This window comes from Pongo abelii, chromosome 18 (genome assembly GCF_028885655.2).
Source record: "Pongo abelii isolate AG06213 chromosome 18, NHGRI_mPonAbe1-v2.0_pri, whole genome shotgun sequence".
NCBI classification, from domain to species: Eukaryota; Metazoa; Chordata; class Mammalia; order Primates; family Hominidae; genus Pongo; species Pongo abelii.
Genome location: NC_072003.2, coordinates 57,243,304 through 57,262,494, shown reverse-complemented (window position 1 = coordinate 57,262,494; position 19,191 = coordinate 57,243,304). Strand labels below are relative to the sequence as shown.

The 19,191-nt window shown below is 52.1% G+C and overlaps 2 protein-coding genes across 5 annotated transcripts in view; one reads left to right on the top strand and one right to left on the bottom strand.

The window, feature by feature from the left end:
- Window positions 1–5,155: 5,155 nt before the first annotated feature.
- On the bottom strand, window positions 5,156–18,826 carry SPMIP8 (sperm microtubule inner protein 8). 3 transcript variants are annotated; one of them, XR_008514636.2, is made up of 8 exons: window positions 18,035–18,219; window positions 16,621–16,845; window positions 10,311–10,372; window positions 9,865–10,039; window positions 9,428–9,489; window positions 9,052–9,212; window positions 8,753–8,785; window positions 5,156–7,289 (listed from the first exon to the last, which is right to left on the bottom strand). XR_008514636.2 is itself a non-coding variant. In XM_024233768.3 (8 exons), exons 1-8 carry the CDS (start codon window positions 18,195–18,197, stop codon window positions 7,259–7,261), a joined length of 816 nt encoding a protein of 271 aa, XP_024089536.2. In that variant the 5' UTR covers window positions 18,198–18,826; the 3' UTR covers window positions 5,156–7,258. The 3 variants fall into 3 exon arrangements, 2 of the variants coding, with proteins under 2 accessions (XP_024089536.2, XP_054389965.1); XM_024233768.3 differs by having other exon boundaries at window positions 9,148–9,212; window positions 18,035–18,826; XM_054533990.2 differs by having other exon boundaries at window positions 9,148–9,212; window positions 18,048–18,152.
- The window catches only part of CNGB1 (cyclic nucleotide gated channel subunit beta 1), a 95,491-nt gene continuing 94,439 nt past the window's right edge, over window positions 18,140–19,191 (top strand). For both annotated transcript variants that reach the window (XM_024233667.2, XM_054533986.1), the window contains exon 1: window positions 18,140–18,640. In XM_024233667.2, coding sequence (XP_024089435.2) covers window positions 18,532–18,640 — 109 coding nt within the window. In that variant the 5' untranslated portion in view covers window positions 18,140–18,531. The remainder of the gene's footprint in view (window positions 18,641–19,191) is intronic.

Here is a 19,191-nt window from a genome sequence, read left to right as displayed (position 1 = left end):
CTGCACTGCTTGTTCTGCTCCTTCTTCCACAGGGGGAATGATGGACATGGAGAGGCAGAGAGGAGCACAGGCCCGAGTGGCGGCTTGGAGACTGGGGCATAGGGCTGGGTTTGAATCCTGAGCTTTGAACGTTCTGGCTGTGTGGCCTTGGGAACCTCTTTGGGATTCAGTTGCCTCATCTGTAAAATGGGGAGGTTCACCTTGCCTTGCTTGGTTGTTGTGAGAATTAAATAGAGCCCTATAGAGAGTCCCTGGTGGGGATGCTTGAAGATGCTGACAGTACCAACTCCAGAACACCTGGGACTTTCAGGAATGAGCCTGAGGCCTCCTCACTTCCTTTGGCTTTAACCACAGCCCCCGAAGTGGGAGCTGACCTGTGAGAGAGCAGCAGCTCATGGAAGCCTGGAAGCCAGGCACTGGGCCTGGTGAGCATGAGAGCTTGCTCAGCCCCGATGGAAAACCAAGGGCCTGCCTGCAGCAGCAGCAGATGCAGCCAGCCCGGCCCTGCCCCAGAGGAGGGGGAGGACTTGCTGTCACCCCACGACCACCCACCCTGTCACACAGTGACCCTTCTGCATGGTCAGCCCAGCTGCCTCCCACCTGAGCCCCTCCAGCACACCTTTCCTCCTGCACCCCATCCCTGCCCCCGTGGCCCAGCTGTAACTCAGGCTCTGTCTGTTGCTCAAAGGTGGGGATAGGGGTAGGGGAGAGAGAGGGAAAAACAGCCTCCCAGGCCCAGGCACCTGAGAGCCAGTGAAAGTGGTCAGCAGGGGCCCCTTGCCCTGAGTTAAAAGGACAAGGAGCTGCCCACACTGCAGGTGGCCTGAAAGCTGGGTACAGAAGGTACGAAAGGCCAGGGGACCGAGATGTGACCCAGTCCCCATGCTCCTCTTCTTCCCTCTGGGTGGTCGTGGGAGGAACCTGCCCTTGAGAAACCATGTGGTTCCTTCCCACAGGCTTCTACCTCCCAGGAAGAGGATGCCCGGGGCCTTGGTTCCATGCCAGGCTCAAGTCCCAGCTTGCTTTCTTGCCATGTGACCTAGGCAAAACCCACCCATCCTGAGAGGCCCCTGGAAAGTGCTAGCGTGTGTGTGAAGCTTTATAATTACCGCCGCAGGTTGTCCCTCCTGAGTGGGTGACAGCATGCATGGGCCAGGGCAGGAGGGGCCCTGGCTGGACATGGCTGAGCTCACATGGAGCCTGCAGTGGCTTCTTCTTCCTTTGTCCCCACCCCTACCCCCCTCACAAAGCAGTGGGGTTCCTATACCTCACACCAGGTCCTCAGCCTCTAGGCTCCAGCCTGGGCCTAAACCAGGGCAGCCAATGGGTCCCTGGTCTGGGAGCCCAGATGTTCGGGTTCAAGGCCAGGCCCTTTGGTAACACATGGCCTAAGGCCTCTGTCTGCCCCTCTCAGGCCTCAGTTCCCCATCTGAAGCAGGCCTGGTGCTCTGATTCTGGGAAGGCGACAGGATCAACCCATGGCCCATTTTCCTTTCCCTGCCCCTCCTGGCCTCTAGCCTACTCCCCTCTGGTATCTCCAACTAGCCTCTCTTGGTTGTAAGTGGCAGAAACAGCACAAACCGGCTTAAGCAGCTGCTCACTGCACCTGGCCATACAGGTACTTCTCCCACCAACCGGCCCAGGAATGCTGACCTACAGGATGGCCAATTTCCTGTGTCCCAAACCTGATGAGTGTCTCCTTCACTTACAGCATAGCATTTTTTTGTTTGCTTATTTGAGACTGTGTCTCACTCTGTCACCCAGGCTGGAGTGCAGTGGCGCGATCTCAGCTCATTTCAACCTCCGCCTCCCAGGGTCAAGTGATTCTCCTGCCTCAGCCTCCTGAGTAGCCGGAACTACAGGTGCATGCCACCACGCCTGGCTAATTTTTGTATTTTTAGTAGAGACAGGTTTTCACCATGTTGGCTGGGCTGGTCTTGAACTCCTGACCTCAAGTGATCCACCCGCCTCAGCCTCCCAAAGTGCTGGGATTACAGGCCACTGCACCCGGCCAAGCATAGCATCTTAAAGGGGAGCTTCAGATGTCGTGACTAGGAGTATAAACTAGTGCTATATCTTTAGACTCTGGCTAATCATTCCTTTTGGCTCAACCACTGGGAGGATGGGAAGTGTGGTGCTTTAGGATGAGGGTGACATCTGGATGAGGGCTAGGGCTGGGAGGAAGAAGGAAGGAGGAGGGAGAGAATGACACAGCCTCCCCTTTGGGAGTTAGTCATTCCCCCTTGCTAGTGAAAGAGACACCAGGGGTGGGAAGGGGAGGGGGGCATTCTCCTGGGTCCTAGAAGCTGGTGCCAGGGCAGGCTGGGGCACCAGAGGGGATGTTCCTAGGAAGGTCATCATCCTGACAGCTTTTCCAAACTCCCACCATGCGCTGCTCTGCTCCGTGCTTGGCCCTGCAGGGGACGGGGGAGAGGATGCCGCTTTCTGGGGGTGGAACCTGTACTCGTGAACCATAGTAGACTGAGTGCTGTGTCCTGGTTCAGAGCACCACAGGCAGCCCTGGCTAGAGTCCCACCTCTCCACTCATTGGTCCCAGGGCTTTGGGCGGGCTGTTGAAGCTCTCTGAGCCTCAATGTCCTCATCTGTGGCATGGAGTCAATAATGCTGTCTTCTGAGGTTTAGGGTAAGGGCACAGTGGAATGATCTGTGTGACATGTTTGGCATATAGTAGCCACCCAGAAGGACTGTAGCGCTGGGAGGTCAGAGGCAAGAGCGAGCCAGCCCAGCCCTCCCATCTGAGAGTCAGCCCTCCCACCGGCCTGCCATGCACCTTTCAGAAGCCTTTTCCCATCCGCCAGCAGGTCTGAGCCTCACTCCGTACTTATAAGGGGGCGGGGCAGATGCTTAAGAGATCCAGGGTTTGTTCACAACCACGCTGTGATGAAAGTGGCCTGGAATTGTGGGGGTTGGCCAGGTGAGCCTGGTACCTGCACACGGGTGAAGGAGAGGCAGTGGGGTCTGAGCCATGCAGAGCTCCTGCTCACTCCTTGCTGGCCAGAAAGCCGGGAACAATGGCCAGGACCAGTCCAGGGCTGGCCAGGGCAGTAGGAAAGCTCTTCAGCAGCAGGCAGATAGCGTGGCCAACCCCTCTGGCCCCCTCTCAACTCCTTGAAGAATCAAAGCCCACTGTGCTCCATCTTCCCAGATGTACAGAAGCAGCGCCACAAAGGCCCTAGGCCCCCCAGCCTAAGGAGGGCCAGACTCTCCCATGAGCTCCACATCCAATCCTCAAGCAGGTGGCTTCTTGGTTCCTTGAAGGTGGTGCTTCCTAGAAAAGCCTTGGCCACTATTGATTTTCTCATCTACAAAGATTCCAGCCAGAATACACAGTCTTCCTCAGGGCTGTGAAATGGAGCCAAGGGGAGGGCTCCTTCTTGTGTGTCTTTCTATCCCCACCCTGGGTCTGCCTTCCTGCCTTTGTTCATCCACAAGCATTACTGAGCACCCACTGTTTGCCAGGCACTGAGCAGGTGCTATAGGGCACAAGGCACGAACTTCAGGTGAGACAGTTTTGAGGTTTTTGCGAATCAAAAGGTACAGTCAAAAAATGTCAAAACTGCTGATATCTAGTACAAAATATGATGTTCACGAGTTCTCCCTGACCCCTACCCCACCCCTGCCTGCAGCTTGGACTCTCACCCTATCCCTGAACCTCCCCATTGCCAGCCCCAGGCCCTGGGTTAGGACATCATTTTGCAGGTGACTTTGTAATCGATACCGCTATAACTCTGTAGTAGTTAATAATTTAGTCCTGATTGGTGTGTTGGTTCTGGAAGAGACCACAGGCCCCATTCCTGAGCCCCAGGTCCAGTTAGAATAAAAAGAGCCAGCGAATGAGCCCAGGGCAGGCCAGAGGGCATGAGTTAGCCCGTGAGAACAGCTGTTTTTGTGATTTGAGAGAAGAGTTGGGGGGAGAAGGGAGGACTTGAGAGTAGCCTGCCTGGAACGCAGGGTGGGATTTGGGTAGGAAGAGGTGGGGGAAAGCATTTCTGGTGAGAGGAAGGCTCTGAACAAAGGTTGGAGGCAGACAGAAGCCCAGAGCCTCTGGAACTGCAAGGAGGCTGTAGGGGGGTTCATGTTGGGATAAAGGGCCACAGTAGTGGATTGGGGTCAGGCCCTGGAAGTCCTAGAGGTGAGGCCATGGAGGCTGGACTGTCCCCAAGGCCATGGCTGCTGGGAAGATTTCTGATGTGATCTAGGATTCTAGCATCCCTGCTGTGAGCCCTGGGCAAGTCCATCTCTTCTCTGAGTTGTCATTTGGAGGGGACACTGGGTGGCACAGAATGTGGCTCTGATACTCTGATGAGCAAAGAGTCCCTGGAGACTGAGAGGGGGTGTCAGCATGTTGGGACACAGTGGCCCCAGCTGGGAGGGGATGGGCTGCTTTCCATCTCTCAGCCTCTGGCCTTTGGCCTCCGGGTGGGATTCTCAACCTGCAGATTCTGCCACTGCCAGCAACTCCAAGAGAGCTTTCTCATTTTTGTTTGCTTGTTTGTTTTTAGATGGAGTCTTGCTCTGTTGCCCAGGCTGGAGTACAGTGGCTCGATCTCGGCTCACTGCAACCTCTGGCTCCTGGGTTCAAGTGATTCTCCTGCCTCAGCCTCTAGAGTAGCTGGGATTACAGGTGTGCACCACCACATCCAGCTAATTTTTGTATTTTTAGTAGAGATGGGGTTTTGCCATGTTGGCCAGGCTGGCCTCGAACTGGTCTCAGGTGGTCCACCCGCCTTGGCCTCCCAAAGTGCTGGGATTACAGGTGTTAGCCACCCTGCCCGGCCCCAAGAGAGCTTTCTGATGGGACATCCGATCCTCCCTCTAAGCCCTGGTCAGATGCCCTCACCCCCAGGAAGCCCCCTTTGGTTTCTTCCCCATTCTTGGTTTGGATCTGTCCCATAGCAGGCAGGCAGTAGAGCCTGGTGGCCACAGGCGGGGGATGGGGGTGGGGGGCTCAGGAAGGCCAGCTTCAATTCTTAGCTCTGCCAATCACCAGATCTTGGGCCAGCCACTTAACCTTCCTGAGTCCATTTCATCACCTGTAAAATGGGTCTAAAATTACCCATCTCACGGGGTCTGCAAGATGGTTAATGCATTGCCTTCCACTTAAAAATAGAAATTGTACATGAAAGCAGACTCATTTATGCTTATCTACTCTGCATTTCCTTTATTCTTAGGCACACATTTTTTATATTTATATTTTATATAAATATATATTATTACATATATACATATACATATTTATATTTATATATTTTATAATATATTTATATTATTGAAATCAGGATTAAATTTACAATCAGTGGGCAAGAAGCTTTAATTAAATTGCTGGTGTGGGTTGCCATTCATGGGGTTTGGGCTGAGAGAACATGGTCTAGGTGTGTACTCATGATCACCTCTACTTTCAGGTTCTCATTGGCTGGGCTTGCTGGGCTGGAAGCACTTCAAAGGCAGGGAGGGCAAGGAGGGCATCTTGTCTGTGTCCTCCCAGCACCAGCAAAGGGCCTGGCCCAGGCAAAGCTCTTTAGCGTTCGCTGGGCTGTATTCTGGCAGGGACTTGCCCAGTCATACAAGGAAGCAGGGCCAGGAAAAACACCCCAGTCACTTGATTCCATCTGGCAGGCTTCAGCATGTCTGCTGGGGTTCTCTGGCTGGCCCACCTCTCCCAGGCCAGGATTCTAGCATCCCTGCTGTGAGCCCTGGGCAAGTCCAGCTCTTCTCTGAGTTGTCATTTGATGGGGACACTGGGTGGCACAGAATGTGGCTCTGACACTCCAGGCGGCTCTGCCAGTGGCTTCCCAAGTGCAGTCCCAAAGTGGACACATGATTCTGTACATGATTTCAGGAGGTCTGTGGGTCCCTGAAGCCCCAGGTTTCAGGACCAGAAGTCCTATGCAGGTAGATTTCTAGCTTGGTAGCTATTTATCCTGATCTGGGTCCATGCTTGCCAGCTGCCCACAGGTGGAATGGGAGTAGGGTATCTGAAAGGTCCTGGAACTAAGCACAGATGCTAGCAGCCCTAACTCCCTGATATGGTTTGGCTGTGTCCCCACCCAAATGTCATCTTGAATTGTAGCTCTCATAATTCCTTCACGTTGTGGGAGGGGGCCAGTGGGAGATAACTGCATCACGGGGGCGGTTTCCCCCATATTGTTCTCATGGTAGTGAATAAGTCTCACGAGATCTGATGGTCTTATAAGGGAAACCCTTTCGCTTGGCACTCATTCTCTCTTGCTGCCACCATGTAAGAAGTGCCTTTCGTCTTCCACCATGATTATGAGGTCTCCCCAGCCATGTGGAACTGTGAGTCCATTAAACTCTTCCCAGTCTTGGGTATGTCTTTATCAGCAGCATGAAAACAGACTAATACACCCCCTTACCATGCTGGAGATGCTCTTCCCTAGCCCCCTGGATGGTGTTATTCCAGACCTGGGCCAGGAGTCCCCACACTGTCCCCAGGACATCATACCTTCCTTTCACAGGAGCGACTTGGAATGGATGGTTGGTGGGTAGACAAGGGCTAGTCCTGAAGCCTCATGGATAGAGCAGAGGACTTTTTGCTTAGATGACATGTTTATTGATGGTGCTTTGGAGAGCGGGGAACTTTCTTCTCTGAGTGGCTTCATGCATCTCATGCAAGTTTAGACTCTACATTCTGTTGCGTCACAGGAATCAAGGCCATAGGCCTGGCCAGCTCCCCTTGCCCCAGCCTGCTCCCACACCTTCAGGGGGACCCCGGGCACAGGGAAGCCCCCAGAGCACACCAGTATGACAAGAGCTTCAAAAAGGCACCTAAAAATAGCTTTCTAGCCCCCTCCCTTTCTTCTGAGGGCTCAAATTCAGGAGCTGAAATGGAGGGGGCTTGGGTGTGGGGCTGCAGGCGAGGGGCCGGAGCACATCTCTTGCTCTTGGACCTCAATTCTGGCTGGACCTTGCGGCTTACACCCTGACTCTCAAACCAGGTCACCAAACATTTTTCTCCAACCCCCCACCAGCCCTCCAGGAGTTGGCCGGGGACAGGGAAGGGTAAGATACTGTCATCCTGTGGCCCTGACCCTCTTCCAGGCTCTGCAACACACACAGACAGAGACAATTGCGTGTCTTTCTAAGGGAGCATTAGGTTTATTTCTAGTTAGGCTGAACTCCTGGGGAGATGGCTGGTGCCACCATAAGTCCTCGGTCTGGCCAGGGGACCTGAGGTGGCACTGTCTGGCAGCCTGGGAGTCAGCCTCCTTTCCAGAGATTAATGCCAGGGGGTCAGGTAGTTGACACGACTGTGGAGAGAAGTAGGGGTGAGGTGGGGGCTTCCAGGGTGTCCTAGGGGAAAAATCAGGCTTTCCCCCTCTAGGATCTGAAAACACAGCTTCCAGCCAGCCTCTATGTGGCTCAGGAGCCTTCAGTGGCTCCCTGTTTTCTGTATTTTCAGCTGTCCTCCTTAGCTTTCAAGCTAACCTCCCTCCTTTGACTGTGCCTCATCCTTCTCTCCCATTGATACCTAACTATGAGCAGCTTCACCCATTTTTCAATCATTTAGTGAACCTACTCTGTTAGGCACCATATGGTAGCAAAACCCAGAAATGTTTCCCCGTGTGAGAGGGGGGAAGGCTAGTTTCTGTCAATAATGATAGTGCAATAGTCTGAGTGCTCTCTAAGATAGGGACACAAAGGTAGTGACCAATGGGAGGGAGTGTGAGCCGGTAGGGAGAGGCAGAGGGTGGGGGAAGACTTCAAGGAGGATGGCACATCTGGGCTGGGCTTTAAAGAGCATGGAGGAGGCCGGGTGCGGTAGTTCACACCTGTAATCCCAGTACTTTGGGAGGCTGAGGCGGGTGGATCACGAGGTCAGGAGTTCGAGACCAGCCTGACCAACATGGTGAAACCTCATCTCTACTAAAAATACAAAAATTAGCTGAGCTTGGTCGCGCGCGCCTGTAATCCCAGCTACTCAGAAAGCTGAGGCAGGAGAATTGCTTGAACCTGAGAGGTGGAGGTTGCAGTGAGCTGAGATCAGGCCATTGCACTCTAGCCTGGGCGACAGAGTGAGACTCCATCTCAAAATTAATAATAATAATAATAATAATAATAATAATAATAGCACGAAGGAGTTTTCCAGGCAGAGGAGGAAGGGCCATCTAGGCGCTGAAACAGCACAGGCAAACGTGTGAAGAGTGCTTGGTCTGCTGGGTTTCGGGGGAGTCTAGTCTTGCTGGAGTGTACAAAGTGGGGCCGGGAAGGTGAGAGATGGCTTAGTTATGAAAATGTTTGAGTATCTTGCAACCTCTTGCAAGAGGTTCTTATCTTGGAGATAAGAACTTGTTCTTATCTTATCATCTCTTTACTTGTGGGGCAACCCTGCCGGGAAGACCACTTAGCCCCCTCCCTTAGGGCCTCTCCGCACCCTAAAAGGCAGATTCTTGGCTCTCTCCCTTGTGTTTCTTATTTGTCTGTTTTCTCTCCTTCTAGGTAACATCCTCGCCCCATCCTTTTGGCCTCCTCCAGTCAAACCTGGTGGGATGTGGACCCCCTCCCGCAACCACCCCCACCCCAGTGGGCTGCACATTTGCCAGGGGCGGATCTCTCCAGAGCGAAGCAGCTCGCGCCCTCCCAGGAGGGCCCCTCCTCCTCGCCAGGCCTCGCTGGGGCAGGGGGGTTTCACAGTCAGGGAGCCCCGAGGCTGTCCCCAGCAGTCGGATGGGAACGTGGTTGGCTGTGGGGCGGGACAGGACCGTTCCCTTACCTGTAGCTGGAGCCGAAGCTTCGGAAAGTGTTCCTGGGAAAGAATGGGGCGGGTGAGCACGAGATGGGAAGGGGCGACCCTCTCTGGGCGCCTCACTCGACCTCGGGAGCCACCGCCTCTCCCCGCCATCCCTCCTGAAGGGTTCCAGGGCGCCTTCACCCAATGCGAACGCCTCCACTCCGCAAGGGTGGAGTTGTCAGGGAGGGCAAGGTGCTCCGTTTAGAAGGAATTACACATGTATTCATTTGAAATTGCAATTTGTTTCTGGTGTATTGGAGCCAATTTTTCCCAGTTCTCACGTTTTCAAGGGTCATTGCGTGTGCGCTAGGAAAGCGGCCCAGACCTCATCCTCCCTCCTCCGGATATGGGGTCCCCGGGCGCGTGGCGTCACTTACAGGGAGTCGAAAGGCAGGGGCTTCTGTCCGTAGCGGTCCAGGCTGGGGTTCTGGTTGAGACAGTACTGAGGCGGGCAGCAGGGATAGGGGCGCGGTGAGTCGGGGGAGCACGGACGCCCTGCCCACGCCCCACACAGGGCTTCCTGCTAGAGATCGTGGCCCTGAAGACTGGGAGGCCCTGCTCTGGGTCTCCTCCCCCTTCAACTCCCAGCTTAAGCCGCTCCCCACCAGGACCCCCCTCTCCCCGCTCAGGGACGGGTCTGCACGCAGCGCTCCCTACCCGCCAGCTCTGGGTCACGTCCGGCTTCAAGTACCGCACCGCGTAGCCGCTGAGACCCTCCACTGCGAACAGAAAGCCCCTCTCGAGCGCTCATCCGCTCCCCAGGACAAGCCCCGCCTCCTTGCCTAAGCCCCGCCCACAATCCAGCCCCACCCACACATGTTCGGTGAACAGGTCCCGCCTCCGCGGCCCCGCCAGGGCAAAGCCCCCGCCCCGACGGCTCCGCCTGGCTCCGCCCCCTCCCCAAGGGCAGTCCTGCCTCCAGATCCGCGCGCTCGTCTCGGCTCCACCCACCGCAAGTGCCAACGCTTCACCCCAGCGGCCCCGCCCTGTTTCTGCCTGGCCCGCCGCCTACGTTCCTGTCCGCAGTCCACGCTCCCTGCTCCAGCCCCGCGGCCCACCTGCCCGGCAGTTCCTTCAGCGGCCCATAGACTGACCTCGCTTGCTCAGGCAAGGCAGCTTGAACTCCCCGGCCGAGGACACGAAGTGGGACCAGTCCTCGATGGCGCGCGTGAAGCAGGGCCAGTCCACTCGGTTGATGCCTGGCGCGATGGGCGCCAGCTTTCCCTCGTGGTACCTGTTGCGGAGCTTCTGGCCTGTCGCGGTGATGTCCTGACAGGGCCACGGGGGTCAGGCCCGCGCGGCCGTAGCCGCAGGAGCCTAGGGAAGCCATCCCAGTCCATCCCAAAGGCCTCAGTTGACAACTGGCCCGGTGCATTGGACCGAGGGGGCCCCCGAAGTCGTGAACCCGGATGGGGTGATGTGGGGAGCGGGAGTCCCAAGCAGGCACCTGAGAATGTGCTCGGGGTGTAGATCTCAGGACCAGAGGTGCTTGGGGCTGGTGCCCCTTAGCAAACCCAAGGGCAGGGCAAAGGACACTCACCAAACACTGCAGGGGTTTGTTGGGGATCCCAAGGAGTGTAAAATGGGCGTTGTCAAATTCATCTGTTGAAACAAGAGAAAGGGAGAAGAGGTGTCTCCTTCACCAGTGGTCAGAGGTCATAGGAGAACTTTGGCCCACACTGTACTTTAAAAATTTTTTGAGGCCGGGCACGATGGCTCACACTTGTAATCCCAGCACTTTGGGAGGCCAAGGCGGGTGGATCACTTAAGGTCAGGAGTTCCAGACCAGACTGGCCAACATGGTGAGAACCCATCTCTAGTAAAAATGCAAAAATTAGCCAGGCATGGTGGCGAGCGCCTGTAATCCCGGGTACTCGGGAGGCTAAGGCAGAAGGATCACTTGAGTCCAGGAGGTCGAAGCTTCAGCGATCATGCCACTGCACTTCCACCTGGGTGACAGAGCAAGATCCTGTCTCAAAAAAAGAAAAAAAAGGCTGGGCATGGTAGCTCACACTTGTAATCCCAGCACTTTGGGAGGCCAAAGCAGGTGGATCACTGGAGCTCAGGAGTTCGAGACCAGCCTGGACAACAAGGTGAAACCCTATCTCTACCAAAAATACGAAAAATTAGTTGAGTGTGGTGGCATGCAACTGTAGTCCCAGCTACTAGGGAGGCTAAGGCACGAGGATCACTGGAATCCAGGAGGTGGAGGTTGCAGTGAGCTGAGATTGCGCCACTGCACTCCAGCATGGGCAACAGAGCGAGACTCTCTTAAAAATTTTTTTTTTTAATTTGACAACTTAAAAAAATCTCAGATAAAATAGTATTCACATCTTACCCCTGGCAACAGAATAAAACTCCAAAGATTCCAATGTAAAAAGTGAACATGGGCAAATTCTTTTATAATCTTGGGATGGGAAAGGCCTTAATAATTTTAATTAAAAATCCAGAAGCTTTAAAGAAAAGATTGATCATTTAAATACATAAAAATAAACTTCTACATGGCAAAAATAAGTGCCAAAAAACAAATGGAAAAAATATTTCCACTTATTTTACAGATATTAATATTAATATTAATTCATATTCCTTAATATTGAAAGAGTGCCTAGAGATCAAGACACCCAAAAAATGCCAGGTATGGTGGCTCGAGCCTGTAGTGTCAGCTACTCAGGAAGCTGAGGCAGGAGGATTGCTTGAGCCCAGGTGTTTGAAGCTGCAAGTGAGCTGTGATCATGCCACTGCACTCCAGCCTGGGTGGCATAGTGAGACCTTGTTTTTAATAAATAAACAAATTAAGGAATTTCTCTATACGAGAACTCCAAGGTGCAGAAGGGTGTATACAATTTGCTACCATTTGCTTTTTAAAAAAATTTTTTTTGAGACGGAGTCTTGCTCTGTCACCCAGGCTGGAGTACAGTGGCGCGGTCTCGGCTCACTGCAACCTCTGCCTCCCAGGTTCAAGCGATTCTCATGCCTCAGCCTCCTGAGTAGCTGGGACTACAGGTGCGTGCTACCATGCCCGGCTAATTTTTGTATTTTTAATAGAGATGGGGTTTCATCATGTTGGCCAGGCTGGTCTCGAACTCCTGACCTCAAGTGATCTGTCCACCTCAGCCTCCCAAAGTGCTGGGATTACAGGTGTGAGCCACCGCGCCCGGCCTACTGTTTGCTTTAAAATGGTAGACTAAACATAGACTGTTGGAAACAGAGAATATATATTCAGGTCATCACCTTAACCAAATCATCAAACTTAGCATCACAAATAATGTGATAATGAAATTCTGTGCCTCCTGCTGCAGCATTATGGCAAACACGGCATCTGTCACCTGTGAAAGATTCTGGCCAGCAGCGTTTAACCTGGGGATTCATGTCTCTACACCTAGCTGCTGGTTTACAGAAAATAGATTAACAAGGTAAGAAACACCATGAGGAAACAGTGGCTCAAATTCACCATATGGGACTGTCTACAACACAACTGTTGGAGACTGTTTAAAAAGTCAGTATGATGGTGGGCAATGGAAACTGGGTGGACTGTTTTAGACTAAGATGAAAGACGTAACAAGTAAATGAAATACATAATCCTGGATTGAATTCTTGTTCCAAAAAATCATTTTAAAACCAGAAAAGACGTCTTTGAGGGCAATTGGGGAGATTTTAATATGGTCTGGATATTAGACGTTGTAGAAGTATTGTTAGCTTTCCTAGGTGTGATGATGGTATTGAGTCCTGTAGAAGGATGTTTTTGTCCTTGGGAGCTGCTTGCTAAAGGGTGTCCAAGAATGTAAGAGAGAGGGCGAGAGAAGCAAAAATATGGCAAAAATCAACTGAAGCATGAGGAAGGTGGTGGGTACTCATAGTAGTATCCTTTCAACTTTTCTCCATTTGAAAATGTTTACCATGTAAAGTAAAAATAAAATCCTGAGGTCTCCGCAATGTATTGACTGAGCGGACCCCACTCTTGGCTAAGGGGACCCCCCAAAACCTTAAAAAACTGAGTTCCCAGCCATAATGGGACAGGAGGTCAGACATGCTTCATTCTACTCCTGCCTTTTTGAAGTTTAGACACAATAAATGACCAGCATTAATGTTAAACTAGCAATCACAAGGCCAGGTGCGGTGGCTACGCCTGTAATCCCAGTGGTTTTGGAGGCCAATCACTTGAGGTCAGGATTTTGAGACCACCCTGGCTGACATGGTGAAACCCCATGTCTACTAAAAATACAAAAATCAGCTGGGCGTGGTGGCACACTCCTGCAGTCCCAGCTAGCTACTCAGGAGGCTGAGGCAGGAGAATCATTTGAACCCAGGATGCGGAAGTTGCAGTGAGCCGAGATTGCACCACTGCACCCCAGCCTGGGTGACAGAGCAAGACTCCGTCTCAAAAAAAAAAAGAAAAAAAAAAGAGAGAGAGAGAGATTATAAGACTAAGAGAACAGACTCTTTGTGGCAATAAGATACCAAATTATTGTTGTTATTATTATTATTATTATTATTATTATTATTGAGACAGAGTGTCACTCTGTTGCCCAGGCTGGAGTGCAGTGGCGCGATCTCGGCTCACTGCAACCTCCGCCTCCTGGGTTCAAGCAATTCTCCTGCCTCAGTCTCCCGAGTAGCTGGGATTACAAGCGCACACTACCACGCCTGGCTAATTTTTGTATTTTTAGTAGAGACAGGGTTTTACCATATTGGTCAGGCTGGTCTTGAATTCCTGACCTCAGGCGATCCACTTGCCTCGGCCTCCCAAAGTGCTGGAATTACAGGCGTCAGCCGCCGTGCCCGGCCAAGATACCAGATTATTAACAGGACCTAAGGCCATGCCAGGCAAGGGTTAAGTCACGCACCCCTGCACTTAAAGAATAAACTATAGGCTGGTTGTGGTAGCTCACGCCTGTAATTCCAACACTTCAGGAGGCTGAAGCTGGAGGATCACTTGAGCCCAGAAGTTGGAGGCCAGCCCTGGCAGCATAGTATAACCCTGTCTCCACACAAAACAAACAAACAACAACAACAACAAAAATAGCCTGGCATGGTGGTGTGTGCCTGTAGTCCCAGCTACTCAAGAGGCTGAAGTGGGAGGATCACCTGAACCTGGGAGGTCGAGGCTGTAATGAGCCATGTTTGTGACATTGCACTCTGGCCTGGGTGATGGAGAGAAACTCTGACAAAACAAAACAAAACAAAACAAAAAACAAAACACAAAAATAAATAAGCTATGTTTTAATTGCCACGAGGTTTTTCTTTTTCTCTAGCCCTGGCCTTGAGATAAGCAATATTAAAACAACTACAACTCATACAGCTCACAGATGCTGACAAACTGATCCCCTGATCCACCAGCCACAGCTATGCCTTTGATTGCATAAGAGGCTGATTTCAATAACTTTCTCCAGATAAGAAGACCACCAACTGGACTTCCTGTTGGACTGGTCCTGCCCGGCATACAGAGGCTGCTCACTTGCTGGGCTTCGCTTCCTGAAAAGACCTTTTGACATATAGGGCCTAACTGTAATACATTTAAAGGTTAAGTCTCCACCTCAAAGCGAACATGGGTTGTATGTTACATGCGTGTTTGTTCAATATGCCCATGTCAGTACTATCTTCATGAATATTCATAGCTCCTCCTATAACCTATTGAATATGTATGTTTAGCCAACCCTTTGAACACAAAGCTCTTACCCAACCCCTCCTCCTTTGACATGCCTATCTTTGGGCTTCAGCTGGAGGCGCACTTTCCAGCCTGTGGGATGGCCACCTTGCAGCTATAACCCCTTATAAGAAATAAAGTCTCCTTTTCTAAACTTATACATTTATTTTTATTTTTTGAAGACAGAGTCTCACTCTGTCACCCAGGCTGGAGTGCAGTGGCTCCATCTCGGCTCATCGCAACCTCTGCCTCCCGGGTTTAGGTGATTCTCCTGCCTCAGCCTGGGAGCTGGGATTACAGGCACCCACCACCCCGCCTGGCTAATTTTTGTATTTTTAGTGAAGATGGGGTTTCACCAGGTTGGCCAGGCTGGTCTCGAACTTCTGACCTCATGTGATCTGCCTGCCTCAGCCTCCCAAAATGCTGAGATTACGGGCGTGAGCCACCATGCCCTGCCTAAATTTATAAATTTCTGATTTTTCAGTTAACAGTAATAAAAAGTTGGGGAGCAAAATAACGTGTTTATATTCCCATTAGTAAACCAGGGAGAGACATCAGAAACTAAGAATGTTGGGGGAGTTACCTGTATAGGGGGGCAGTGGGAGTGAGGCTTGTTGCTGTGCATATTGTTACAGCATTTTGAGCTTTGAAGTTGTGACTATTACTTTTACTTAAAGCATATGCTTACAATAAAATACATACCTACATCAGAGCTTTCCTTAAAAATCTAGATTCCTGGCTTCTCTCGGAAGCGGGAAATTGGAAGAACTGGTGACCTGGCTGGCCCCTCCAACATAGCACAGTCTGCGGGGAGCCCCGTGGCTGCCGTTTAAATAGGGCAGGTGTGGGTGCCCCATTTCCCTGTGGAATTTTCCTTCCCCACGGCCTCCTCACCCACTTCCCTCATTTGTGTTTCCCATCAGGGCCCGTGTGGCAACTCTGGTAATCTCTGTGCGGTCTCTGACACCCTCAACCCACCTGTCACCCAAGCTGGAGCCTAGGTATGGGCCTGCACTCCCCCTGTTCGGCCTCCTATCCCGCCCCGCCTGCACCTACTCCTGTTGACTTTATCTGCTAAATACCTTCTAAATCCCTCCACACGCAAGCTCCTCAGTCCATGCGGGGTTATTCACTAGGCCCGTGGGGCTCTTTTGCCCTGAATGCCCACACGTCCTCCTCTCCTGCATGGGGGCTGTGAGGAGAGGTCTCTCTTTTCCACATACAGAGATGCTTGGGCAGAAGTTGTTACTGTTATGACTCCTACCACTGCACCTGTCAACCTCTCCCCAGTTCTCTCTCCGTTAATTACAACAGGCTAGGCACAGTGGCTCATGCCTGTAATCTCAGCACTTTGGGAGGCCAAGGCAGGAGGATCGTTTGAACCCAGGAGTTGAGACCAGGCTAGGCAACATAGGGAGACCCTGTCTCTACAAATAATTTTTTAAAATTAGCAGGGCAGGGTGGCATGGGTCTGTGGTCCCAGCTACTCGGGAGGTTGAGATGGGAGGATCATTTGAGTCTGGGAGGTCGAGGTTGCAGTGAGCTGTGATCATGCCACTGCACTCCAGCCTGGGCGACAGAGTAGGACACTGTCTTCAAAAAACAAAACAACAATAACAACAATGGCATCAGCAATAGTTTTTGAGCACATATTATGTGCCAGGCACTACTCTAAGTGCTTTTTTTTTTGAGATGGAGACTCGCTCTTGTTGCCTAGGCTGGAGTGCAGTGGCGCGATCTTGGCTCACTGCAACCTCCGCCTCCCAGGTTTAAGTGATTCTCATGCCTCAGCCTCCCAAATAGCTGGGATTACAGGTGCCTGCCACCACGCCTGGTTAATTTTTGTATTTTTAGTAGAGATGGGGTTTCACCATATTGGCCAGGCTGGTCTCAAACTCCTGACCTCAGGTGATCAGCCTGCCTTGGCCTCCCAAAGTGCTGGGATTGCAGGCGTGAGCCACTGCGCCCAGCCTCTAAGAGTTTTTTGTGCCTTATCTCCTTCTAACCCCACAACAACTCTTTGAGGCAGGCCTTGTCGATTATCCTCATTGTACTGAGCAGTAAACAGAGGCTCAGACCTGGCCAAAGTGTCCTGGGCAGGGAGCAGCAGAGCTGGGACTGGCCTCTTTCATCCTTGCATCTGTCTCCCTCTTTCTTGAAACCACCTGCCCCTTCCCCAAAGGGGATCCTGCACTGGTGGCCTGACCTTTGCGGCAGTAGGTGGTGGACTGGCAGTGCTCATCAGGAAGGCAGGACTTGACAGTGTCCCTGTCCATGTGGCGCAGGGTGGGCAGGGCTGGGTGGTAGAGCTGCTGCTTCACGCCCGCCAGCTGGTTGCGCTGCCGCTCCACGGGAAGCAGGATGGCCGGGGAGGCATACACATGTGTGGAGCCATCGTCCCAGGGCACCAGGTCGATGATGCGGGCCATAGCTGGGGGGCAGAGGGTTCTAAGGGGCTCACCCTGGGCTCATGCTGGCCAGACACCCTTCTCTGCATGAAAACAACCTTGGCCAGTGCCGATGTCTACTTGCCAAACATTTATTTAGCACCTACTGTGTGCCAGGCCATTTTTCTGGAGCTCAGCATGAGGTGGCAGGAACATTCAGGTAACAGAAAATAAGAGAGACAACCCTCCCACTCCCCTTCCAACACACACACACACACACACACACACACACACACACACACATTGTGCCTTGTGCCATGGCTGTGAGGGAGGTCAGTACAGAGTGAGTGTTTCTGGGGAGGCTGGGGTTGGGACATTCAAGGAATGGTCTAAAAGAGGTGGTATTTGAGTCTATTTGTTTTTTTTTTTTCTTTCTTTTCTTTTTTTTTTTTTTTGAGACAGAGTCTCACTCTCCTGCTCAGACTGAAGTACAGTGGCGCCATCTTGGCTCAATGCAACCTCTGTCTTCTGGGTTCAAGTGATTCTCCTGCCTCAGCCTCCTGAGGAACTGGGATTATAGGCATCCACCACCACATGTGGCTAGTTTTTGTATTTTTAGTAGAGACGGGGTTTCACCATGTTGGCTAGGCTGGTCTCGAATTCCTGACCTCAAGTGATCCACCCGCCTCAGCTTCTCAAAGTGCTGGGATTACAGGTGTGAGCCACCTTGCCTGGCGAGTCTATTCTTAAATAATAAGCAGGAAAGTGCAGCAGCAAGTGGATTCAGAATGTAGCTTAGTATGCCGTATACCTCTGGGTGAATAATTATGGACTTGCCCTAGCTAAGATATTTACCCAAAATTCTACAGATTGACTCAGAAAGATTTTCAGGAAGGGGAGCAACATGATATATTTAAACTAGAAAAGCATTACTGGATACCCAGTGCCTCCCTTTAAAAAGCAGATAGTCCCAGGAGCCTTTCAGTCATTTACACTTTAGTGAGAATTTGTTGAGGCAGCTTGCTTTTCCTGACCCTGAGTTAGAGGTGAGAGGTGGAGATGGGAGCTAGGGTGGCAGGAGGAGAGAGGACCTTAGATCATGGAGGAGCAGGGAGGGGGCATGGTGACAAGGCATGGGGAAGCTGCCTTAGGGGATGTGACTGCCTGGGGGGGGACAGGGAGGGGGATCACGGAGATGGGGAAGAGAGCGAGGGCTCCCTGCTTCTGACTCACCAATAGCAGCTACCTTATCTGTAGGGCCCAGGCCCAGGTGCACAGGCTTATAAGGACTTTCAGCTCTTTGACTGCTCAGTGGGCAGAAGAGGAAGTGAGGTGGACGAGCCCTTATTATGGACAGCAGCAGAATAAAGGAACATTGTGCACAGACAATGCCCATTGCAGCCTGATTCTGAGGCACCCACTCCTTAGCAACCCTGGCAACTACAGGCTCTAACAAGAGCCTGTGCCAGAATTCCTGTGCTCTGGCCACTCCCTTCCAGTCTTCCTGAAGGCTGTGGTCTCCCAGGCCTCAGCACAGGCCAGGCATCTTGGGAAATGTCAGATGGGGAGCTGGGGTTCTCTGGAGGTAGTCAGGCCAAGGCAGGCCAGAAATGGCTACTGAGCCCACTGCAGGCTATGTAATCCTGGGCTAATTACCGCATCTCTCTGGGACTCAAGGCTGTCCTCTATGTTAGGCGAGGACTCTAGGATCTGCCGTTAGGAGGATCTGGATGCTGAGAGGGATCTCCCCTCCCTGGAACCCTCAGGGAAGAGGGCACTGCACTGTCTGCCAGCCCTTGAGTCTCCAGGAGTGGAGATTAGCTGTGGCCAGTATCCAGGGTAAGCGTGAGGGGATCAGGGAGAGTGGTGGCCTCAGCAGGCCAGGGATTAGCAGATGATACTCCACCCTCAGCCCCTGCAGGACTGCAGGCTCCCCACTCCCAGGAAAGCCAGGCTGTGAGTGCCCAAGCCCAGCACCCCAAAGCCCTGGGGCCTGCCCACTGTCCTGGTCACAACCATTAGAAACAGACCCCCAAGGTGAGGAAACCCCAGGAAAGCCTAACTTATTTGCATATATTGGCATGTGCTTTGCATATACCTGCCCAGGGGCTGAGCCTGATGGGTCTTGGAGCCCCTCCTGTGAAATTCTTGTAGGATTTGTTTCCCCAGTTGCTCCTCCTCCAGTGCTCCATACAGCTTCCAGAACAGCTTCCCTAACTGCTACCCCTTACAGAAAACCTTCCCAGAGTTGACTCCACTCACCACCCCACCCCCAATTTATTTCTTGACTCTTTTAAAGTTATAAAATAGAAGAAATACAGAAAGTGCATAAATATCTAATGTAACTAATAATTTACAAAATGAGACCCCATATAACTACCACCCACGCT